This window comes from Malaya genurostris, chromosome 1 (assembly GCF_030247185.1).
Source record: "Malaya genurostris strain Urasoe2022 chromosome 1, Malgen_1.1, whole genome shotgun sequence".
Classification (NCBI taxonomy): domain Eukaryota; kingdom Metazoa; phylum Arthropoda; class Insecta; order Diptera; family Culicidae; genus Malaya; species Malaya genurostris.
Genome location: NC_080570.1, coordinates 13,976,226 through 14,002,773, shown reverse-complemented (window position 1 = coordinate 14,002,773; position 26,548 = coordinate 13,976,226). Strand labels below are relative to the sequence as shown.

The following is a 26,548-nucleotide window of genomic DNA, read 5'->3' as shown; positions in this document are numbered from 1 at the left end:
CCAGTTGGCTCCGTCGTCGTCGTCGTTGAGGTTGGGTCCTGGCAGACTGCAAAGAACAACCAAAGGGGGGCGAAAGTTGCCAAGTCAGTGTTTTTCAAATAGGATGTCGATTTCTGCTGTTACCCACGATTTTTTTTTTGTCTTCAGCACCGTCATGGCGGTCCGGCGGTCCGCTCAATCAACCTTCGTGTGCCGCACATTGGAACTCGGATTCAGCAAGAAGTTGGTCAACATTTGAAACCGAACCGAACCGAGATTCTGATTATCGTTTGCTGCTTTGTTTAACCCACTCTTTTACCAATGTAGGTTTTCCGAACAGGAGCTTACCGTAGGAGAAATTCACGGCAAACTGCAGCTTGTATTCGATTAGCACCGAATCTCCGATCACTTCTCGCCAGGTTGGAAGCTTCTTCTGAGTAACTGCTGCCACCATGACTGTGTGTGTTTGGTTAGGAAATAAGGATGAAATACGAACAAACAAACATTAATAGTTCAAAGGGTTGTCAGTGATACGGTAATGGCCGCACCACCAACAGCTCAGAGGTTTCAAAAATAACGAGCTCTGTAACTTCATCCAACTTACGTTGAGCTTGTTTAATCTTGAATTCCCGGGCCGATGTTTGCGCCGTTCCGACGGTGTCGGAACCAGACACCGTTCCCGGTGACGGTGTGTTCCGCGATGCTCGCACCAACATCTGGGCCAGGGTCAGTTCCGGGTTTTGCGATTCCGGTCGATTGACGATCCACCGGACGGCGGTTGCGATGTTCGAATATTTTCCCTTCTCCGAGATAGCCATCAAAGCCGACGGTTTCCGGGCCGCTTGTTCCCGGGTTTCTCGCTTTGCGCGAGCGGTTCGCTTCAGTTGTTCGAGTTCTAAGGACACAAAAAAAAAATCCCAGAACATGAGATAGCACTCCATTCAAAGTTCGGAGTAATTATGCAAGAGTGAAAATTACATCCGAACAACAAAACTCCTGCCCCACCGAGGGGAGGGTTGGTAAACTTACCGTAGATCGGCTCGCAAAACTCCAACTTGAGAATGTTGCGTTTCAGGACGGTATTTACGATTCGCGTTCCGTAAGCCGTAAATTGCTGAAAGTTTTCCTTCTCGTAGTCCCTGATGTTCTTTACCAGCGCGATGTACTGACTGAAGGCTGACCGTTTCAGCAGGCTGTCCCCTTCCGGTCCATCCCCACCGGCACCGGGCCGTTTTGCAGTGTCAACACGAACGATAGCCATCCCGTCACCTCCACCACCGCCACCGGCATCCCCAGCATCCGTCCCAGCAACTGTCCCACCGGTGATGGGCGAACTTTCAAACTGTGTGGATGGATGATTATAACCAGAGAAACAACTCAGTCACTGGAATGTTTGCTAATAAATTGTCAACTCAAACCTCTCGAAAAGCCGTCATGGACTGCCGGATAAAGGAAAGCAGCGAGCGCTCCCAAAACACCGCCCCCACGTAGCCGGGCTGGTTCCGTTGCAGCGGCGGGCTGGACTTGTTTTTCTGTTTTGTAGTCAAACAGCGACAAAAAGAGTACCAACAACAAATAAAAAAAAATGAGTAAAATAAAATTAAACAGGAAACGAACTAAGGCCAGACTTTAAAATGCAGGTAAGCAGATTACGGAAGTGGAAATGAAAGTTTGGACGGATCCGGAAAAATTAATAATACAAAATACTGCACCCGGAAAAAGTTACCGCCATTCGGTGAGACTCTGCTCGAAGCAAAGCTGCAAAAGCAGTTGCACCGCACACGGTTTTGGCCGGGAGGGGCAAAAAGAAGAAGAAGAAGATTTTCCCGGATATTTTAGCAGTGTCATTTCGTAAAGAGGATTTACCGGAATTGCGGATTGTGCTCTTGCCGTCAATAATTGTAATTGATATAATTGCGGAAGTTTTGCTTTGTATCGCTTCTCAACGCAATCAGGTGGTTACGATAAAATTTTCCTTTTTTTTTTATTTAAATAACTATTTATTGGAATATAAGTGAATATTAAATTATTAAGATTTAAATTGGGTGTTCAGCCACAAGTGGTGACTTTTCAGCCCTATTATATATATATGATTTGGTTATTACCATGAGGACATTATTTGCTTCCGCAATTCTGGGATTTTTTTGTAGGGTATCAAAATTTTACTAATTCTAAAAAACAAACTAGGAAACGATTCGGACAAAAAAAAATCGTTTTGATTTGATAATTACCAAATATTTATGAATCGATTTTGAATTTAGTTTGATTTTGTAATTGAATTTTACATAAAGACTCTCCCAGAAAGTATGTACGCAACCAAAAACCGCTGCCATTGCGCAATGGTTCAGAATCTGTCAATTTTTATGGCTGCGTCCTGTTGTGTACACTCTTCTCTAACCACTTGTGCAGTTGTTTATTCGTTTTCATTAGTTTGTTTCGAAATGCGTGGACTTTCAGCAGAACAACATCGAAAAATGGCGTACAAATGGTGCAAAGAACGCGGACTGTCACTGAGAAAGATAGCAAAAATGGAAGGAGTAAGTGAAAAAACCGTGCGAAATGCAATCAGGAAGTTCGGTGAGGATAACCTTTGAGGATAAACCGAAAACCTGTCGAAAAAAAGGTCCTGCTAAAGCAAAAGAAGGAGGTTTCAGTTCGGGATGTGGCCAAAAAAGTGGACACTTCGAAGTCAAATGTTCTTCGTGCTAAAGAACGTTTGAATCTTCGAACCTATAAGAAGCAGAAACAATCAAAACGTAGTAGGCCGCAGGCCGAGGGTTCGAAAGCTGTACAATACGATTCTTGCTGGAAATTTGAACTGCATAATCATGGACGACGAAACCTACGTGAAACTTGATTACAAATCCTTGCCGGGACCACAATATTATACGGTGCGAGAAGGGCAAGTGTTAAACCAGTCCGAGACATCAATGGAAGTCGAAAAATTTGGTAAGAAAGCTATGGTCTGGCAAGTAATTTGTAACTGCGGTAAGATTTCGAAACCCTTCATCACCACTGCTTCAATGAACAGCGAAATATACATCAAGGAATGTTTACAAAAATGACTTCTACTTATGATTCGAAGCCACAAGGATCCTGTTGTCTTCTGGCCAGATCTTGCTTCTTGCCACTACTCGAAATCAACGAAATTGTATACTACCAAAAATGTCACTTTCGTTCCGAAATTGCCCACAACTTCGACCAATTGAAGAATTTTGGGCATTAACGAAGGCCACATGCGTCCATACTTTCTGGGACCGTCTTTATTCATTAAGTAGCTCAGAAAAATGTTCTACTTATTTCATTGATAAATTTGATTTCGAACAACATAAAAAATTAACACATGCTCTGCTGTAACAAGTAATGCTGTTACACTAAAGCATCATTTTACGCGACTTTTTTACGCGTTTTTTTTAAATAACAAGAGTTTCTATATAAAAAAGTTTTTACATGATGAAGGAAACTTTTATTCATACGTCTACAAAACAATCTAACATGCTTCAGTGAACTGAATTTGATGAAATGTGCATTACGGAATTGTTTAGTTTCTACAATCTAATTAAGATCGGGGGCATTCAATAATTCTCTGGAAAAAAAAACAAATCTGTATATGAACGCATGACTGGTGACTTTTGCATAACTTTTGAGTGCGGCATGTTTCCATAGTACTATATTCAGCAAATTGTCATACTGTGGCAATGTCTGTGGAAGTTCTTATTCATCCAAAACCTCCTTGGAATATGGGCCTTGAGGTCTACCAACTAAATCGATGACATTAGTGAGTTTCTTGTTTGTGGTCCATACTCGTGGTGCCACATTCAATCAATTGCATCATGGTGATGAGTTATGAGATGGTGTTTGTTCATCCAAAAATCACTTGGAGTATAGGCCTTAAGATCTACCAGTGTAACCAAGTGAACTATCATGCAAATGCAAATGCAAATCATTTACTAATTGTGAACATGCTAAGTCATCCAAAAACCACCTGGAGTTCAGGCCTTAAGATCAACCAGTACAACGGCAATAACGGTCTATACTCGTGATTCCACTTACAATGAAGAGGTTTATTGTAGATACTATGGGATATCTGAAAACTACCTGCAGATCAGGCTTTAATATCTGCCAGTACAAGGAACTGCGTTAATTAACTTTTTGTCCTCGGCCCATAGTCGTGATACAACATGCAATTCATAGGCCTATTGTGAATGAACTACGCCATCCAAAAACTACCCGCAGTTCAGACCGTAAGATCTATGAGAATATCAAAGTATTTCACGCGCGATTCACTGACGTTTTTAGATGACTGTGAACGTTTCTGGATCAGATCAAAATAGACAAGCAGGCGAGGGCACTATGAACAGTATTGGTATATTTTATTCATAAGTTGCTGATTGCTCGTGTAGATCTTACAATCTATTTTCACTAAGCGTGAACGTTGGTTTAAAAAGTTCCAGATTTTGGTGTACGTGGTAAGCTAAGCTAGCGTTCAAAACTGTGATGAATCCGAGATGATCCGGGAAATTTAAAGTAAATCTAGTTTGAATAAGTGATAAGAAGTAGAATAGAAATACAAATATGAATATTTAGGTAGGGGAAGGTGTTCGGTTGCCGGCACCACACCGTAACCTTTGACAGAAAGCAGATAGCGTCAATTCGACAAATGTCATGTGTGTGTGTAATAGCAGCACGTTCTTTTTGTACCGAATTGCGAAGCAAACAGTCACTTGTACTTACTGCTTCCTGCGTTCAAAATAACTTTTAATTACGTGAATATCAACACAAAAGTTTTTTTCTGACTTTTTTTAGAGTATCATGAATTGAAGAGCATCAATCGAAAAGGTGAGTGGATTGAATATTTATGAGGTGAAATAGATCTATTTCGTGATTTAATACCGGATGCTACCAAAGATTTTTTTTTGTAATTTTTAAAATGTCTACCAATTTCGGTTACCCCAAAATGTTCGGTTACCGCCACCCCATTTTTTTCGACAAATCGTGAAAAATTGTCAGTAATATGCAGGCTGCTGTCAAGACAAACATCTAGCTGCTCATACAGCAGATGCTCCAGCTAAGAAAAAACGTTGAAGACCGGCCAAATTAATACCAAAGGCGTCACCATCCAAATATTCGACCAAGAGAGCCAAGGCGAAGTCACAATCAGACAATGAAGACTTTTGTTCAAAAACGCTTCCAAAAAGAATAAATTCTGTTTTTTCTTTGAATAGCTGCAGTCTATACTTATATTTTTCCATTTTTAGCGAAATTTCTTGGGATGCCGGTAACCAGTAACACCTTTTTTAAAATGGCCAAAATTTATCGCCTAACTAAATTTATAACAATTTTTTTTTAATCAAATGAATCAACTTAGTTTCTTAATCAGTTGTTAGCCAGGGACTTCAGCTTCCCATTGATGTTGAAATGTCCGCATAATGTGCACTAAGTTAGAAGTTTTGAACTAAAAAGAAAAGGGTACCGGTAACCGAACACTCTCCCTTATGTTTCAATAATCCGTTAAGAATTTTCAAGTAAAAAATGATACGTCCGGTCAAAGTCAATCCATGGATCGAAACAATTGCTGGTTTATAAGCTATCCGGGTTAACAGAGGAACAATATATCTAATGCTTGTTTTAAAAAGGATAATAAAATCAGAAGTTTTATGAAAATATTATGTTTCAAACCCTCTATTTTCTTTCTAAACATTGGAATTGAATTCGAAATTCGTAGATCTTTTTCAACGTAGGACTACGTCCGTGTGCGAGTTTAAAATACGAAAAATAAAACCGTACAAACCGTGGTTAGGTTTCCAGCCTTTGCAACTCAACCGAGTTTTTCGAGATCATTGCACCTACTGCTTGGAAATATTTCCACAAATCGACTCGAGTAGATAAAATTCGTATGTTCGAGCCCCGACCTGGAAGGATTCTTAGCGTCAGTAGGATCCATAGTACTATCCATGCAATGATTCTGGAATGTAATGCCAAGACTTTGCTTTGCTAGAAAAAATTCTATATTGTATATAAGATCGAAATTTTAATTAATAACGAACAATGTTAAATTTTCATTGTTTCCCCAAACAGAGACGACAGTTTCGTATACATAAGTTCACAGTTTTCATAGTAATTCTTCAATGTGCGTGTTTGCATGTATGCAAAGTGCCTCCACAACACAATAAATATTCCCAAGCAGTAGGTGTAATGTAATAAAAAAAAAAAGCCGATTGAGCTGTTGATGCTAAAAACCGAAACACAGTTTGTATGGTTTTATTTTTCGTATTTTGACCTCGCACTTCAGTATAGAACACAAAAAAAAATGATTCGTCTAGATATAAATGAGTTTGAATAGAACATAAAAGGCTGCTGCCTTTGTAGTCCTACGTCAACATTTCGAACAGTCCTATAGGACAGTCCCTTGTAGATTTTTTCCTGGAAATTCAAAATAGTTAATCGGAACATTCGTAAAGCTCGTAATATATTAGAATTGTAAATTTCTAATTTCGTCGAGAAAAACCGCATTATTTTCAAAAATACAAGCTCGAAATTATCGTTTAGTCGACCGTGAAAATGGAACGTTTTTTTTGCGTATCAGTATCTGAAGGTCAATCAGATTGGTGATTTCGTGTGGACTGTTGTTTTGGAGCAGAATGCCACAGAGGTGAGAATTTAACCACTCTGGAGTCGTACTAAGTCTGTACTGTGCTAAGTGCTGGAAGAAGCGGTCTCTTGCAGACAAACCTGAAGCTACCTCGTTTGTCCGGTTTACTCTAAATTTGGATTCGTTTTCTCATTTAGAGTTCTTTCTAAAAAAAAACAATATGTGGATCTTTGGATCTACGATCTTTCGTTTTCCTTCTTTAGAAATCAATATCGATATTATTTTAGAACAATTGTACTATTTACCGGAATGGCCTTTTCGGCGAAATGACCTTTTCAGTGGAATGGCAGTTGACGAAACGACTTTCCGACGAAACGAAACGGCGTTTTAGTTATCTTGGAATGCAAAACAACAGACTCGATACTTTCATTAGAGATGAAATTGGGTGAAGATGGCATTACTTTCCATCCACAAAACTAGCTACGTTTTAATCCTCTGACTTATGGTATAGTTGTGAAAAGTTTACCGAATTCAGTCAGTATTATGTATAACAAAATTTAAATCATTCTATTTCAGTTGGCACGCACTACAACCGACCAACCGACGCATCTTCTGAAAAGCATAGCTTTTGTAACAATTTTGACAAAACAGGAAGCTATCCAGTCAAAAGTACTTGAATATATGTGTTCCACCTGAAGAAGCATACCACAAAAATGACTACCGACCCCGAAATTGGACTGCATAAACCAAAAAAATAATCCATCGCACAGTGGTTGGATTCGGAACGAATCGTGGAATAAATTCTGAGGTTAGCTGTGATGGGCTCAATCAGTGAAGATACCAGAGCTAGGAACCCGTAAACTTTCTTCTGCCCGTGGAACTGTTCTGCCTTTAAGCTACCCTGGAGATGCAAATATAGACATCTATTCAAGAGGTAACTTCTACTAACGAATTCTAGTTAACAAATATTAGCAAAATGACATAGAAACTGGAGCTCGGTGCATTCAATCTTTCCTGAATTCTGAATGAAAGATTTTTCCACACAAATCCGACCACGTCCCACTGTATCGAATCAAACCTCACCCTACTTCATTCGGGGTCCACAGAAGAAAACGAAAAAATACAACAACACCAAGAAAACAACTGTATCTCCTGAGAACACGCGTTCAACATCAGGGATAACGATAAATTTGATCACCGTTCGCCGACTGCGCAACCTGTCCCACGTCAGCGTCACGGAGTGGAGGTTGAATTTACGTACCAGAAACTCGTGCTCGACCATTCCCACTTCCGCCAGGAATTGTTTCATAATATTTTCGTACTTGGATGACAAATGGTTTGCCAAAGTTTGCCGCGTTTCCATCCGGTGCAGATTCTTGATCAACTGAAGACCTAAGTCGGCCGACCTGTTGCAAGAAAGAAGAAAAAAAAATAGAAAATAGAAAATGAAAATAAAAAACATAGCAAGGCAAGCGTGAAAACAGTTCCTCAATATATCACACTATTGAAAACGTAGGGGGGGGGGGGGTTTGATTTATGCTCTCATTCGGTAAGCTGATTGTGTCACATCACGTAAGATCATCACGCGGGGTAGGGGCCGGGGAGGGTCGGTCCTTACCTGAGTGCTCCGATGCAGTGGTCCAACGCGAGCCGGGCTTCGTGTTCCACCTGTTCGACGCCCTTGTAGAAGTACTCCAGGGTGGCTTCCCAATTGGCCAGGTTACTCGGTGCGAACATGTCGTAGTCCACCGAAATGATGTGATTGATGAGGCGATAAACCTGGCCAACGTTTCGAATTGGATGGAGCCAAAAGAGGGAGAGAGAGAGAAAGAAAAAACGAAACCGAGAAATGAAACATTTATCAATGCTGATTGATTATGCATTAGGAATTTGGGTCTGTCCGTCGATGAGGAGGTACCCTCACCAGCAACCAGGCACAAATATTTTCCCTGTTTTGGGGGCCGGGAAAATTGAATCGTTTTGGAGGTAATAATCGAATCGTTAAGGCGAAATGATTGGAAATCGATCGAAATGAAAAAAAAGTCAAACAAAAAAACAAAATTCCATCAATCGATCATTTTAATCGAACCGCTCATTAAAGAGAGAGTTCTTCGACACAAAAAGAAAAAACTCGAGGAACAAAAGGTGCCTGTCGAATAAACAATCATTCAAACATTCCGGCATAATTTTCAAACCGATTTTCGACAGTCAAATTCCGTACCGGCAAGTTTTTTTTTCTGTTTGGAACGGAATCGAAATGATATGTTAATTTCGCTATCGGAAACATTCCACAGAACAGTCAGCAGTCTTCTGGAGCCAAAGTTATTTTCTGTTGCCCGCCATATCCGACGACTGCCTGTCAACTCTGGATCCATGGAATGACAGTCACTTAAGTCTATTTTACCGAAAATAAACCACCGATGGATATTTGAAGACACATCAAACGCCGAAGCCGGCGGTGGAATTTCCAATCAACCTTTATTTTCCCTTTCGAATCCGATAATAAAAATGATAAAATACCTTACCTTTGTCAGAATATTATCCACCTCCTCCGGATCGCTGATCGCCATCTTCAGATGGTGGTCGAACATGTTCTCGAACTCGATGAAAACCTGGGGACGAAAAGAAAAATCGAAAAGTTATTTCCCCGACGAGTGAATTAAGCACGGTTACGCCGGCATTTCGACTTACCTTCGCGATGTTGGCCGTGTCCTGACTGAGCCGAGTCATGTGATCCACATCCCGGAACAGAACGTTCCGATCGAACTCCCAGCGCGATCCGATACCGGACTGTTCGATCAGGGCCCGGGTGTCCATGTAGGATTTTTTCCACGCCCGCAGCATTTCCGCACAGTTGGTGGCACAGCGAAATACGGTGCTGGCCGAGTGTCTTCACGGGGGTGAGGTGTAGGAATGCAATATGTAAGCAAAAGAAGAAAAAAATAGTTAGATTGATTTAATAAGAAAAACAACATGGTTTATTTGCTTTCCATGCTTAAAAATAATCTTAAATTAAATATGATCGGTTTATTTTGAACCATCAAACAGCGTTAGAAGCTCACCATTAACTGCCAATGCACTGATGGGTCGAGGACGAAACGTAAAACTAAGCAAACAGTCAAGTGCATCTAACACAATCCGGTAAACTTGCGGTATCAAAAACAACATTTTTAAAATAAACATTATTTTCTAATTAAATTGGCACAGTGAAAAAAATCAGTCATAAATACTGTTTGTTTGCGTTGGGTCTGCCTTTTTCGATATAACGATGTAGTGACGCGGAAATAATGAAAGGAAACACTTTCAAGCAGTTAAATTGAACTTTAAAAAAATCTTATTTTCATAGTTCATTAACTTCAAAGAATAGTCGAATTTTCAAAATTTGCTGTGTTCCTAAAAAAATATCATGCTATTCAGTTCATTGGAAATTCCAACTAAACCAATACATACACATTCGAAAACTTGTCATATACCTTCAGAGCAAGCCATGATTTACAATTCACCCGGGGCCACAGTCTCAAAAACTCCGAGGAACCTTAAGTGCAATGTACCGCAACGGTCCATCCAATAAACGGCAGCAATCACCGGAAAATTCCACATATTCTACGATAAATTTAGCTTGTCTACTGGAATGTCGTTACCGGTCGTTGGCAGACACGGGCTGAGCATCCATTTTGAATAGTAAATATTTGGAAAGTACAATATCAACGCAAACAAGAGAAACTTCGGAGTGCTCATTATCTATCTGCAGTGCAACGATTGGAGTGCAGCAACCGTCCGATGGTGGACAATCTATTCCAACAGTGACTGACCGAAGCTAGTAACCCATCGCATTAGAGCAGATACACACACACACACACACACAGACTAACACATACAAATATGTCGCCCATAGCAGGAGCAGCTGCCGAGTTCCGAAACCGAAACCGGGCGACGGCGACTGGGGCCAAATTAAGTGTGACTTACTTGAAAATGGTATCAACATTAATTAGTATTTTAACTTTCTCCGCAAACACGTAGGATATCTGGCCGAGCAGGATCAGCATGTTCTGGTCCTGGCTGTAGTAGTCCGACGTGGTCCAAATGTGCCGCAGTATGATCGTAACGTTCGGTATAATGGACAGGATGAAGTTGAAGTCTTCCTCGGTTTTGATTTTCTGTCGAAGGAGGAGTTTCAAAGGGAAAAGAAGGGCGATGTTAGCGATGTCGGTTAGTCGATGGTGCTGATGTTGATGGCGACGATAATGATATATAAAAAGTAATTTTCGAACATTTTCCTAACACAGCTCCGGGGTGGAGGGGGGAGGCACAGTGAAAGTGGGCCGAGTCGAGCATGAACGACTAATGAACGTTTCAGGTTTCAGGCAAAAGTTACGGACATGAAATGTTAATTTATAGGAGATTTAATTAGAACTTTAAAGTTCATCGTATTATCCGGAGGTTGGTTTCGATACAATGAATCCAGTCCAGGGATGTCAGGAAGCTGGAATTAACTGGAGGCGAAAAGGTGGAAAGTTTTTGCCGGAATATCCGACTTCGACGATGAACGATAACTGCTGCATTGATTGCTCCTAATGCTGACTAATTTATGTGGCGGGTTGATAACAGAAGTAGCGTTATCCAATTTAAAACATGAACCGAATTCAATGAGTTTCCGCATTTTGAAATTTAAAATATAACCTAATTCCTAATTCTATCGTCATGACACTATCCGAAACGGAATCTGGATCTAAATTCCACAAACACTATTCGTTCACAATTCACATCCTTGAACCCACTTCAATTGAAACTATTGCTGACGATAGTCCAAATCAAACGACCAGGAGAAAACTTTCAAAGTTAGATTGAAGCCGGTTCCATTGAATTCTGCACAGGCAATCAGTGTCATTTTGCTACTCTCCTCGGTTCCGATAGAGCATCGTTTGCCTTTCCGTTTCCCCTCAAATCACCGGAATCGCAAGAATCTACGAATTTACGATGATGATCGGCTACAACCTACCAGAAGGTACTTCTGCAGCATTGCCAAATGTTCCACGTTGTTCCGAGCTAGGGACAGGGCTTCCTTCAGGTCTTTCAATAGTGCCGGCCAAGATTGCAGCACAGCACACTCGTTGTCCTTGAGGGCATCTGCAAGTGAAAATAGGATGATAATATGTGGGGTAAGTGAAAGGTTGATTGGAATGCGTTCGGCTCAGAGGGTAACGTAGAAGGAGGAGACAAAGGGGAAAGTTTCTCGCGATTCACACAGACAATTTGTAGTAATTTTGGATTAGGCGTTCCACTGCTGCAGCTCACCACTATTCACAGAGCACCGCTATTTGACAACTCACCAAGCAGGAATGTTTCATAAGTTCCTTTGAAAATCGTTTTTAGGAATGCAGTTTGAGGTTAAGACAGTGAAATTATGTATGACGGAATTGAATCTAATCGAAGGATTAATTTTAATGCTTGTAAGAGGTACTCTGTTCCATCGCGAGTTTGTGAAAGATGAGGATGTGTATGTGTGTGTGATCAGATAAAAAAGAACTATTGGTTGAACAGTTTGCGAAAAATGCATGATGAAAAATTTATTAATACATTAAAATTAGCTCTGTACTGGAGGGCTAATAAGGAATGCACCTTTTACATGGTAAATTTATAAGATTAGAGTTGATAGTCTAAAACAACGGTGTTATTAAGATGTACGCTAAATAGTAGTGCATGTAACATTTTTCAACGCTGTAAAAAATTTGAGTTTTTATCCGGTTATCACCAAATATCCGGAAAGTAAAAATAAATAAATAAAGTTAGTTTTGGCATAATTCACTTGATTATTTTGGCCTGTATATCAGAACACTCGAACCCAAGGTTCCGTACACCTTAGAATCGACAGTTCTTTATATATTAAGTTATGCTTTTATCATTTTTTCTCATACATCACTAGTTAAGTTATTCTTTTTCTTTCAGAAGGTGCTCCTTCACAATGATACACTTTTTGCCTGTTGTGCGCAGTTCCAGTGTTTTGGAGGTTCAGATCATTCGACACGAAATCGACATCATTACTCTAGCACCCCTTCTTCGTGTAGTGGCATGATGCCAAAGACGACCAGAAAATCGTTAGACCATCGTGAACCTTCAGGAGAGAGCGAGAGATGCCACTTTTGGAGATACTCTTCCAAATACACCTGCCCATTTATGGTGCTTGCGATAACGAAAGATGTACAAATCGCTTGTTAAATTAAGACCCTCTTGGTGAACTCATTTTCTGTGTCCGGGATCAGGTTTCCTGGAATCTGGTAGAAATCTGTCTTCGTATATGTCTCCTCATCCGTTACGCAGCAGTGTGGTTTCGTAAACTTCTGGTCATACAACTTCCGGCAACCAGTGGCTTTTTGCAACCGTATTCTCATTCTTGTCACGGTTTGGGGACCTCTGAACCTTAAACGGATTTTCGGCTCCGATCAAAAGTCACACGTTCTTCAACCCGTTTTTCAATGATACCAGTTTTCGTGAAATTCGTGTCCTGTTCATTTGTCGGTATTTTGAAAACTTTAGCGCACCTCATGAAATCAATTCAGTGAGTGTAAACAATACACATTAAACTGTGTCTACGCAAAACTACAATTAATTTTAGACAATAGATCAAAACTATTAATCTGATAAGTCAATTTTAGGTCAATGTAACTTGAGAAACTGTTCGTCACTACCAACGATAACCAGACCGAGAGAGAAGATATACAAATGAATAAAACTGCGATGCATTTAGCGAAAAAAAAAAAATTTGCAGAAGCAGGACTTGAACCCACCACTTTCTCCTTGCCGTGGAAATGATCTATCGAATAAGTTACCCGGGCACAAGTGGGAGCATTGTGTAGTACAAAATACATACATAATATACTCAAAGCTCCGTCTACGAAAACTTTTTTTACGTTAACTTTTTTACGGAATTCTTTTAACGAACCAAATCTCAAATAACGTAAACATTTTTTTACGAACCTACGAAATGGTTTTGCAATGACTAAGTGGAAACATATATTGGATAAGCCAAATGAATGAAAAACTAACAGAAAAAAATGATTTATTGGAAAAAGGTACGCTTTTACTAGGGCTTTTACTAATTTAAAATTTACGACTAACTTAAAACTAGGGTTGTATCATTAAGTAATGTCATATTTGGGTCGCAGTGGTTGACTTTGGCAGATCCAGCCTTCATGTGGTGATCGGCCGGTGAATTGAATATTTCATGAGAGTCTTCCATATGGCGTTGGTGAATATTCATGTTGGCCGCATTCTTCGGTCCGTGTGGGTCCGCGGGAAACACCCCCAGGTTACGAATACCCGGCGGGTGGCCCGCATGCTGTTGATAAGTTTCCGTGGGCGATGATGGTGTTGTTACAGAAGAAAATGAAAAAAAAATATAGCGAAGTAAATATTGCGGAAAACGGAGTACAAAGGGGATATGGGAATGAAATGACTAAAACGACAGAGATCTAATTAGTTGACATCGAGATGGTGAAGAGACGGGGAGGGGGGAAGCGAAGGTTAGTGACAGCAAAAAGATCTTGTTAGTTCCGATGAAGATGGTGGACAGATGAGGAATCGGGATAATCGGCGGAAATTAGTGTCGAACCTGCAGTTGAGAAATAATTCTTAGCCACAGTTGAAACAACGTCGATAAATAGGAGGAACTTTCTAAGCCAGATGTAACAGATTACACTTGTATATTAATGTGTTTGAGAAACTGGTATATGAGAAGCATATATGAACTATCCCGACTCGCCAACACATCCCGAACCGGAACCTCAGTCGGTCTACCTCGGGCCCTGAGGGATTCCAATAGCTCCGATCTGGCGTCGCGATACTCTACGCACGACCACACGACATGCTCGATGTGCTGATAACCGTCGCCACAGGTGCAGAGCCCGCTCTCCACGATCCCGATACGCCGGAGATGTGCGTTGAATGTATAGTGATTTGACATGAGTCGTGACATAACGCGAATGAAATCACGACTCACGTTCATCCCCTTGAACCAAGGTTTCGTCGATACCTTAGGGATAATGGAGTGTAGCCATCGTCCCAGTTCGTCATTCGTCCATGAAGTTTGCCAACTTTCGAGAGTTTTCTGACGAGAGATACTGAAAAATTCATTGAAGCAGATTGGTCTTTCATAAATATCACCTTCTAATGCGCCCACTTTAGCCAATGAGTCTGCCTTTTCATTGCCCGGAATGGAACAATGCGAAGGGACCCAGACTAACGATATTAAATAAGACCGTTCAGATAAAGTACTCAAATGTTCCCGTATTTTCCCCAGGAAATATGGGGGATACTTTCCTGGCTTCATTGCCCGGAGAGCTTCTATTGAGCTTAGACTGTCCGTGACAATGAAGTAATGGTCTTTGGGCAAGGTTTCAATGATCTCGAGGGTGTACTGAATGGCAGCTAATTCTGCGACGTAAACTGAAGCCGGATCACTGAGTTTGTAAGAAGCGGTGATGTTTTGATTGAAGATGCCGAAGCCTGTGGACTCGTTGATGTTTGATCCGTCAGTGTAAAACACCTTTCCGCAGTTGACTGTTCTAAATTTATTATAAAAAATATTTGGGGCCACTTGAGGGCGCACGTGAGCCGGAATTCCACGAATTTCTTCTCTCATGGATGTGTCGAAAAACACAGTAGAATCAGAAGTATCCAAGAAATGAGCACGGTTGGAAACAAACAAAGAAGGATTAATATTCTGAGCCATGTAATCAAAATACAAGGACATAAAACGGGTTTGAGAATTAAGCTCAACTAACCTTTCGAAATTTTCAATCACCAGAGGATTCAAAATGTCGCATCGAATGAGCAAACGATATGAGAGATCCCAGAACCGGTTTTTCAATGGGAGAACACCCGCCAGCACTTCGAGGCTCATCGTATGAGTCGATTGCATGCAACCCAAGGCAATACGCAAACAACGATACTGAATTCTTTCCAGCATGATGAAATGAGTGTTCGCCGCGGATCGGAAGCAAAAGCATCCGTATTCCATCACGGACAATATCGTTGTTTGGTACAGCCTGATCAGGTCTCCTGGATGGGCACCCCACCACGACCCGGTTATTGTACGAAGAAAGTTGATTCTTTGTTGGCATTTTCTTTTCAGATACCTAATGTGACATCCCCAGGTGCCTTTGGAGTCGAACCAGACCCCGAGATATTTAAATGTGAAGACCTGAGCTATGGTTTCACCCCCTAGTTGAAGCTGTAATTGTGCTGGTTCTCGCTTTCTCGAAAATACAACCAGCTCAGTTTTCTCCGTAGAGAATTCGATACCCATTTGAAGAGCCCATGTGGATAAGTTGACAAGAGTATCTTGTAACGGCCCTTGCAGATCGCCAGCTTTGGGTCCTATAATAGACACAACGCTGTCGTTGGCAAGTTGTCTTAGCGTGCAAGATGTGTTGATACATTTATCGATGTCGTTTACGTAAAAATTGTATAGAAGGGGGCTTAAGCATGAGCCCTGAGGAAGACCCATGTAACTGAATCGTATTGTCGACAAATCACCATGCGCGAAATACATGTGTTTCTCAGACAATAGATTATGTAAAAAGTTGTTCAAAACTGGCGAAAGACCATGCTGATGCAGCTTCTCAGATAGGATATTTATAGAAACTGAGTCAAAAGCCCCCTTAATGTCTAGGAAAACTGACGCCATTTGTTCTTTACGAGCGAATGCCATTTGAATTTCTGTTGAGAGCAACGCAAGACAATCGTTCGTTCCTTTACCCCTGCGGAAACCAAATTGTGTATCTGAAAGTAAGCCATTAGTTTCGACCCAATTGTCTAGACGGAAGAGATTCATTTTTTCGAACAATTTCCGGATACAGGAAAGCATAGCAATCGGCCGATACGAATTGTGATCGGAGGCTGATTTTCCTGGTTTTTGAATGGCGATCACTTTCACTTGTCTCCAGTCATGTGGAACAATGTTGTCCTCAAGGAACTTATTGAATAAACTCAACATGCGCCTTTTGGCGGGGTCTGGCAGATTTTTCAACAAGTTGGATTTTATTCTGTCTAATCCCGGGGCTTTATTGTTACATGACAAGAGTGCAAGTGAGAGCTCTACCATCGAAAACGGTGTTTCGTTTGTATTTGGTGTCGCGGCGCGGGTGATCTTCTGTTCCGGAACAGAGTCTGGGCATACTTTTTTAGCGAAATCGAATATCCAGCGGTTGGATTATTCCTCGCTTTCATTCGTGGTGTTATGATTGCGCATTCGTCGGGCTGTGTTCCAAAGAGTATTCATAGATGTTTCTTTCGTTAAGCCGTCTATAAACCGACGCCAGTAACCGCGTTTCTTAGCTCTAATCAAGTTTTTAATTTTAATGTCTAACGCCGCGTAATTCCGGTAATTATCAGGTGTTCCATTTTTTCTGAATATTTTGTACGCGGAGGCTCTCTCCGCGTTTAAATTTGTGCACTCTTTGTCCCACCACGGGTTGGGAGGACGGATGTTAGTTTTCGCGCCGGGTACACGTTTCGTCTGAGCTTGAGTCGCGGTGTCGAGAATCAAGCCAGCCAAAAACGTGTACTCTTCCTCCGGAGGAAGTTGTTGAGTTCTTTCAAGTTTCTCAGATATCGAGGTCGCATAGCTATTCCAATCAATATTTCGTGTGAGGTCATACGAAACATTGATTGTCTTCGATGGTTTTGAGCCGATATTACGATCGGTTTTGATATTACGATCGGTAGATGATCGCTACCGTGGGGATCAGGAATTACCTCCCACGTGCAATCCAACCGTAGCGATGTCGAGCAAAGGGACAAATCCAGCGCACTTGGTCTTGCTGGTGGTGCAGGAATCCGTGTCATTTCTCCCGTATTCAAGATTGTCATATTGAAGTTGTCGCAGATATCATGGATCATAGTTGATCTGTTATCATCGTGAAGACAGCCCCATCCCGTACCGTGTGAGTTAAAGTCTCCTAAAACCAACGTCGGTGCAGGAAGGAGCTCTACGATATCACTGAGCCACCGATGCCCAACCGAGGCTCTTGGGGGAATGTAGATGGAAGCAATGCAAAGGTCCTTACCTTTGATTGTAACATGACATGCGACAACTTCAATACCTGGTATCGAGGGGAGGTTAATGCGATAGAAAGAATAGCACTTTTTGATCCCCAAAAGTACTCCTCCATAGGGATTATCTCGATCCAGACGAATAATGTTAAAATCGTGAAAGTTTAAGGGTATTTCAGAAGTTAGCCAAGTTTCGCACAATGCAAATGCGTCACATTTCAGATTGTTTACTAGAAATTTAAATGAATCTATTTTTGGGATAATACTTCTGCAATTCCACTGTAAAACAGTGATTAGATCCGTGACCTCGGTGGATGATTTAGCCATCGAAAGATACAATCGCTGAAAGAAGGGGCCAATTTGCAGTCAATTGCTTCAAATATGTTTTTACTGTTGGCATGAAAGCAATTAAAATGCTTCTAAGAGGGTCTGAAATATTGAAAGTTGTAAAAATCCAGTCCACAACATCAGAGAACTTTATAAGTCCAGCACCTTGTTGGTTTTCTGGTGGATTTTCAGGGACGCTTGGGGATTTTTTAGTCCCTGGAAGCGGTGGGAATTCCATCTCGGAATTGAGTTTTCCGAGACCAGGAGCTTTTTGCTTCGGTGATTTTTCCCGATTCCCGTTAGCTGTAACTTTTCGAAGCCCTTCGGAAGACACCTTCGAACCCTTACTAGGTAGCTTATGAGAATATTTATTCATTCTTTTCCTACAGCTATGAGGGACCGCTGAAGATGGACCTTCCAAAGGGTCGTCAGAATCGCTCTCGTCAGTTGACAAGCAGGCATATGGATTCGTTGTCTGTTTAGGAGGGGTGGCACTCTTAACCATCTCGGCAAAGGAACGCTTGGAGTGTTCCTTCAGGGAACGCTTCATCCGATCTCCTCGCAGTTTGTAAGCGGGACAGTCAGAGAGGTCATGCGGACCCTCCTTACAGTAGAGACACTTTTCAGCATCCTTACCGCAAGAGCCGTCCGCATGAGCTTCCCCACAGTTAGCACAACGTGGCTTATTGCTGCAATGGGTAGCTGTATGCCCCAGTTGTTTGCAATTAGTACAGTTCATTACTCGGGGTACGAATAGGCGAACAGGCAAACGAACCCGGTCCAAGAGGATGTAGTTGGGCAAAGCAGAACCGGCGAAGGTCACACGATAAGAGTCTGATTGGGGATAGGACTTTGTTCCATCCCCGGCGATCGATACTGAATGCAATCGCTTGCAATCCAGTATCTTGACATTCTTAAGTGAGGGGTCTTTAAAACAACCCGCCCCGTACTTAAGAATATCCTCGCAAGTCAAACTCGAATCGGTGACCACACCGTCGATTTCGACTTCACGAGCTGGCACGTAGACGCGGTACTCCAGCGTAAAAGGATCCTTTTGAACAAGCTCATTAGCCTGTTTTGAGCTGGTAAACAGGACCCTGAGCTTGTCTGGCCGTATTCTATCTATACTTTTTATGGTATTATATCGCGAATTCAGGTCCCGCGATATTTTTAAAATATTCAGTTTTTTTTCCTTTGATTTGGTCCGGAAATAGACCGCGTAAGGCCCGGCCGGTAGTGCGAGCCCATCAGGATAGCTCTTTATGCGGGACTTTTTACTGACAAGGGAGGTCTCCATTTGAACATCGGGAGCGGGGGGGGGGGGGGCAGGATTTAAAATAGGCATAGCGGAACTACTTCCGCGCAAAAACAAATGATTCGGGGGGAAATATAATGGTCAAATAAAGAAATAAAAATAAACGACGTAAAGGTACTTAACTAAGATCCAACGGGGGACACCAAGCTGGACTTCGTCGATCGGCGTATCGCCGCTTTGATGGTGTGCAAAAAACCTCCGAGAGGAAAAGGCACACTTATTTATAATCCTCACACAATGGCCGCTTGTTTATAATCCTCACACTTGGCCTTGATCGGCGAAACAATAATCGGCTAACGGTACCGTTTCGATCGACCGCTCGCAATAAGGCACTGTTCTATTATATAATGCGAAAAAAAAACCTCTCCGAGGAAAAAGCACTATTGTCTATCACACAATATCGTCCGACCACTTTATCACACACACACAACTGGTTTTCAATGCTTTCGCAGTAAATCCAAATCACGTCCGTTCGCTTGGAAGGTTGAAACGGCAATGTGAATCCGCGTTCTTATGCATTCCGTGCATACGCGCTACCATTTCGCCACTCTGAACCTTGTTATAGATACTCTAAAACGCAGTCAGACATGGTAGAACGTACATCGAACATGGTCTACATCCTGGCCGTTTACGTCAAACCAACTAAAATTAATAAATCGCTACGAAATAGGTTTTCGCATACAATGATAACGATATATTCCATGGAAATTACTACAATATGGATATTTTAGGAACGAGTTTAAAAAATAGATTCAGGAAAACGGTGTTTGAAGTATTTTGGCAATCCAAGATGACGACTTCTGGTTTATTAATATTCCTTCAAAACCCTTACAATATAGGTATTTTCGGAACGGATTTCATGAGTAGATGTCGAAAAACGATATTTGAGGTGCTTTTGAATTCCAAGATGAAATAGCCATCTGCTCCAGTTCCTTATATCTAGAATTTCGCTTTATTCAAGGCACTGTTTAATGTTTCAAATTTGAAAAATATAACGAGCTTTGAAAATTCGCCCTCAACCCTTGGTCTAGCTTAAAATATTTCGATAATTTGAAACTTTTTGCCTTTTTCAGATAGAAAGGTTATGCAATCACTTGAAAAACCGACTAGTGAAAATTGTGCCAAGTGTTATATACCATTCGACTCAGTTCATCGAACTCAGATAGAGTCTGTGTGTGTGTGTGTGTGTGTGTGTGTGAGTGTGTGTGTGTCAAATAATCTCACTAGGTTTTCTCGGAGATGTCTGAATCGATTTTGACAAACAAATGAAAGGTCTCACGGTCCCATACGGAATTCCTGAATTCCATTCGGATCCGATTTCCGGTTCCGGAGTTATAGGGTAAAGTGTGTTACATATTGTACACCGTCACTTAAACCGGCGAAACAAAACACGTAAACAATTTCTAAACTGGTCTCAAAACTACACAAATTGATAGTCATTATCAGTAGGCAACTAAACCAACCGATTTCGGTTTTTGAGGAATAGCAATTCAACCGCCAGCCGCCATTTTGGATGTCGGAACGACTTCAAACATAATTTTCCTACATCTACTCATCCAACTCGTTCCCAATATCTCCGTATTGTGATGGCTTCCAAGAATTTAAATAAACCGGAAGTCGCAATCCCGGATTTCAGACATCGTTTTCCGGTATCTACACATTTAAAAAAATTTACATCTTTATGGAGCATTCAAAGCATGTAAAGATAAACCATATCATTAACTTTACAGTTAATTTAGCTGAAGCTTACATCGATATAGACGCAAAATTTAGTTTTATTGTTAATAGATGTAATATTGTGTTATCACCAAAGAAATTACTGCATGCTTGAATTTACGTCAAGCGAAAATTCAATTTTTTTTTCTGATGGCGTTCTTCATTGAAAAACACTGGTGGCGTGAATTGCTCTGGTTTGGCACATTCGAGCAGAAATGGCAATGAACCACCGTCAAAATGATGGATTCCTGCTCGAAAGTGCAAAACCAGAGCAATCCACGCCACCAGTGTTTTTCAATGAAGAACGCCATCAGAAAAAAATTGAATTTTCGCTTGACGTAAATTCAAGCATGCAGTAATTTCTTTGGTGATAACACAATATTACATCTTTTAACAATAAAACAAAATTTTGCGTCTATATCGATGTAAGCTTCAGCTAAATTGTGTAAAAATGAGTCATTATTGACGATCATATATGTCGGTCTCAGAAGACGTTAATTTAGACGATTTTTCCTAGGTGTGTTGCATTCCGATAGCAGGTGCGACTGTATGCATTCATATGCACCTTTTACCAACCAAGCAGTTGTGTGCTTCTGTGGCTCAGTCGATTAACAGACGTATTTTGTGATCCAACGATTCTCGGTTCAAGTCGCGCGGTGGTCGCAATCAGTGTTCATTTTTTTATTTCAATGACTTTCATGTCATGTCTTTTTTATCAATCCGCAAGTGGTTTTCCATGAAGATTCTTCCGTGTTTGTAGGTTTCATGAAATTATTTTTATGACCGTCGTTTTAAATTGCAGTTTGCAATTTCGGAACTGCAAGTTGGATCGAAAAGTAAAATTGTATGATACCGTAAAATTATTCCTTCGATTGTAAACGTGTGACAATCGATTCAATGTTTCATGATTAAAGTCTCATGTCGTACAGTTTTTGGACATTTTTTACGGTACTTCCAGAACCAGTATTCAGGAACTAGTAGAACCTAAAACGGTTCATATTGTCATGATTTGATAAGATGAATTCATTGAAACAGTTTTGAACCCAATTATGAAGATATCTTACAATCGTCATATTCTATTCATCCTGTAATCGCAGAATCGGAAGTCGGAGTCGGATAAAATTTGTATGGCCTTTTTTGAGAAAACTATTTTCGATATTTTCGAAATCAGAACTCGGAAATCGGTGTAACCCAAATCAGTTAAATTCACCTAAAGGATTATTAATCATTTTATTTGATTTGAAATTTCAAATCTGTGCAATCATTTTTGAGAAATCGTACATTTTTACACTAATCACCCTGTATCTCCTGAGCCGGAAGTCGTTCGAATTAAAACTGCTAGCTAAATCAAAGAAGAAAAAAAAACGCGATCGAGAAGTTTGATCAAGAATTACTTACCAAAAACCTGTATGACAAATGGCGACTTCAACTGCTCCACGATAGAGTTGTACTCCAGTTCTCGTGCCAGCCATAAATTGTATTCCGCCATCGGGGTATTCTCTTCCGGTTCCTATCCAAAGAGCAATAAAATTAATAAAATCCTCATTCCGTAGCCACATTATCTACCAACCCGTTCCATCGATTCGCGGAGGACCTTGCGGATGTAGATCGACCAACCTTCGACAATTTCTTCCTGCTGGAGGCCAGTCAAATCCTCGACCGCCGTTTTGTTGATATCGATTTTTACCTTGAACTTGTCCTCATCGATCGTAATATTCTCCTGGCCCGGTGCATTGTACTGCGTTGGCATCCCGAAGTCGTACCGAACGTGACCGATCGTCCAATCGAGCACTTCGATGAATCGATCCAGATTTTGATTGAGATTTTCCTTCATCGGACCGTGCTTGACGGCAGTATTTCGCTGGTTCTCCTGGTCCGCTTTGATTTTGGTGTCCGCCGCCTGCAGAAGATTTGTCCACTTCTCCGAAGGAGTTTCCTTAATCGGAGGCTCACTTTCAACCGTGGCTTCCGAGACCTTGGTCTGCGTTAAGTTGGACTCACTGCTGGGAGTTTCACTCAACGACTGACCACTGCTCAGTTCGACTTTGGAATCGTCTGCCGTGATCCGGTGTCCAGCTGTCCGTTGTGCTTGGATCGCTTTCATACGAAAGTCCGACGGTTTCGAGTAATCAATCAAGGCGATGCTGGCCCGACTGGTGGTACGATTCGGATCTATTTCAGTTTCTACCTTTTCCGGTTTTGGCCGCTCGACATTCGGCTCCCGGAACTGGTACTCCACGGCGGGTTTGAACAGTCGTTCCAGCATATCCTTGGCGCTGTTCATCAACGATCCCTTCATACAGCCCATCAGAACGTATTTCGGTACCTCGGCACAGCAATCTTCGAACGTGTAGAAAGTGGCTGTAAAACAATGGGAAAATTCGAAAATAACGCAAATCGATGTTTAATTTTCCTCAATTTCCACTTACCAACAGGTGCACTGTACCGTCTAATCATGTAAACGTAGCGAATGGTTGGGTCAATCTTATCCTCCGGTATGAAACCGAAACAGACGTGCACGATTGGTGTTTTAACCGATGTCGAAACGATTTTCTGTTTTTTTTAAAGGTGAGCAGAGCAAAAGAAAAAACGAAAAAAAAAACAGCAAATTACATACAACACATAAAAGCAGTTAAACTCGAATAAGCCAAAATAGCAAAATGGTACATTTTAAACATCTGGCTTTTCCGGGTGCTTCGAAGAAGTGGGGTTGTTTTTTTTTCTACCCGAACGCGAATTTCCGCGAACGCAACCTCTGCTTTCGAAAGACTGCTACTTACAGTTACTTCAACAAGCTCATTATCGCCGGAAAACCCCGCTCCCAGTGCCGTTTCCGGGCCACGGTCCTGGTCAGCATCTAATTAGAGAGAAAGGGGGATGAAAACAGAAAGCAATATTGCGCACCGTCAGTTTGGGGCCGCACCGTCGGTGGTGGCAAAATGAAAGGAAATTGAAGCAAAACAATGGAAATAATGCCTGCGCCAAGGGTATGCAACAACTGTTCCTTCCGCTGGTCCGCACGAGGTCATTTCAACAATTGCAGAGCGCGGGCCCCGAGGAAGAAGGATCGAGGGAACATCGAGACCGAAGCCACTCGAAACCCGTCATCAGGGTCAGGGCAAGTGCACCGCGAACTAAGAGAAGGGTGCTAATTGCTGGTCGGTCGGAGTACTGCTCCGTGTTCTGTGTGTGTGTGTGTCGGTACTTGTTTGATGTGATTACATTTTGTTCATTAATAAGTTGATGGTTTTTTTTTGCTTCCTTCCTTTGTTATTGGACTGGGCCACTGTTGCCATTTTCCAGAGAAATTCCGCTGGAAATGTTGGTTCTATTCGATAGCCTTATTTCCGCTCTATACGTAAATATAGGGCATACATTGCTAACATGAACCGTTGTTGTTGCTTTTGTGAACCTTGGAAGTTCAAACTTCATCCGTGTTGATTTAACTATTCACACGCAAAACAAAATATGGCAAGTTCAATGAAGCATTTATTTCTGGACGCCTTTGTTTTCCATATATGGGAGCAAATTAAAAAATTCGGAACAATAAAACCGTACAACGTCTACAGCTCAACCGATTAGGAACAGATTTTTGGTTTCATTAAACCTACTGCTTGGAAATATTTCTACGCAGCGATTTGAGTAAATAAAAATGTATATTTTAGATCTTTAGTAAATAAAACTATATATTTTAGATCTCTAGCAATGTTTATTTTTCTCTGTTATCAAAGTAACATTTTTAATATTAACTAACTGAATTACGCTGCGTTTCTCAGAAATGTTTCGGGAGGGTAAGGCTGCAAAAATGTTCTCGAAATTGTCCTGCCCAGTGAAATACCCAGATTGTAATGAAGCACAATTTAGACTGCAACCCGTTTGAACAATACTCCGTACATGTCCAGATTGCTTACGGCCAGTGGCTCAGATCTCACAATAATCACTATTTTCACGGTATTCTTGTCATATCGGGTCAGTTTTTTGTTGTTGTTGTTATGTTTTCCGTAAAAGTCGATCAATTTTACCTTACACTTCCCATGTTTGGGGCACTTGCTACACTCCCTCTCCCTTAAAATAACCTTATAATCTTCTTTGATTTAAAAGTATTATCTGTATTTGTGAAGAAGCATCGTTTCTCGTCGAATAAATTTTCGTATTGAACTTCCTTTTTTTCAGTGCACTCTCTGAATAGTGTAGAAAGTGTCTGTGCTCTTCAAAAAGTATCGATTTCCACCTTTGGAACATGTGCCAAACTTGGTGGCGATTCGTAGTTATATTATGAAACTTACATACACTCGCGTTCAAAGGCAGATCAAGATTAATATTCCCTTAGTTCTTTGAATTCCCCGGCGGAACATAACCAGATTTTTTGAATTTATCAGGTGCACAACTTTGCTTCCGTCGTTGTCCGATAGGTGGCTGTACCGGCTGAGGCTGGTCAAAATACATAGATGATAATGCCTTTAAAGTGAGTGTGTACAGTGCCTAACGAATTGTCATCGCCGTTTCAGTGACAGTTGTTCTTGTTTTCATATTATTCACGCTCGAAAATGTCTGTTTATGTGCCCAATTCTCGCCATTTGCGGGAAGTTTTACTTTTCTGTAAAAAATTGAAAAAAAATGCAACTGAAGCGCATCGAATGCTTTCAGAAACTTACGGTGATGCTGCTCTGAGTAAAATAACGTGTCGGGAGTGGTTTCAACGTTTTAAAAATGGTGATTTCGGTGTCGAAGACAAACATAGTGGTGGAAGAGAAAAAAACCTTCATAGATGAACAACTAGAAGCATTGCTTGATGAAGATTCGTGCCAAACCCAAGAAGAGCTTTCCGAATCGTTGGGAGTGAGTCAGCATGCCATTTCAAAACGTCTCAAGGCTCTGGACATGATTCAGAAAGAAGGAAACTGGGTGCCGTACGAGTTGAAACCGAGGGACATCGAGCGCCGTCTATTTGTATGTGAGCAACTGCTTCAAAGACAAAATCGTAAGGGGTTTTTACATCGAATCGTAACCGGTGATGAAAAGTGGGTATGATACGATAATCCTAAACGCAGAAAATCATGGGGTAAGCTCGGGCATGCTACTTCGTCGAAGGCAAAACCGTATATTCACGGCGCTAAGGTGTTGATTTGTATTTTGGTGGGATCAGCTCGGTGTGATTTACTACGAGCTCTTAAAACCGGGTGAAACCATCACAGGAGATCGCTACCGAACGCAACTGATGCGCCTTAGTCGCGCGCTAAAAGAAAAGCGGCCACAATATCAAGAGCGACATGGTAAAGTCATCCTCCAACACGACAACGCTCGGCCTCACGTCGCAAAAGTGGTCAAAAAGTACCTGGAAACGCTGAAATGGGAAGTCTCGCCCCACCCGCCGTATTCCCCAGATGTCGATGTCACACGGCCTGGCAGATCAACATTTTCAATCCTTCGAAGAGTTGGAACAATGGATTGCTTCATGGATAGCGTCAAAAGAGGGCTCCTTTTTCCGAGCATGGACCCGAAAATTGCCGAAAAGATGGGAGAAAGTTGTCGCTAGCGACGGACAATACTTTGAATAATACATCTGT

General features: G+C 41.4%; 1 protein-coding gene across 2 annotated transcripts in view; it reads right to left on the bottom strand.

The window, feature by feature from the left end:
• The window catches only part of LOC131432979 (dynein axonemal heavy chain 10), a 163,108-nt gene that overhangs the window by 127,571 nt on the left and 8,989 nt on the right, over positions 1-26,548 (bottom strand). For both annotated transcript variants that reach the window (XM_058599673.1, XM_058599681.1), the window contains exons 4-17: positions 23,762-23,838; positions 23,411-23,534; positions 22,552-23,342; positions 22,380-22,491; positions 11,571-11,698; positions 10,538-10,728; positions 9,263-9,461; positions 9,097-9,183; positions 8,190-8,350; positions 7,833-7,977; positions 1,398-1,511; positions 1,009-1,321; positions 584-874; positions 328-435 (exon numbers count right to left, since the gene is read on the bottom strand). In XM_058599673.1, the coding sequence (XP_058455656.1) occupies positions 328-435; positions 584-874; positions 1,009-1,321; positions 1,398-1,511; positions 7,833-7,977; positions 8,190-8,350; positions 9,097-9,183; positions 9,263-9,461; positions 10,538-10,728; positions 11,571-11,698; positions 22,380-22,491; positions 22,552-23,342; positions 23,411-23,534; positions 23,762-23,838 (2,841 nt within the window). The remainder of the gene's footprint in view (positions 1-327; positions 436-583; positions 875-1,008; positions 1,322-1,397; positions 1,512-7,832; positions 7,978-8,189; positions 8,351-9,096; positions 9,184-9,262; positions 9,462-10,537; positions 10,729-11,570; positions 11,699-22,379; positions 22,492-22,551; positions 23,343-23,410; positions 23,535-23,761; positions 23,839-26,548) is intronic.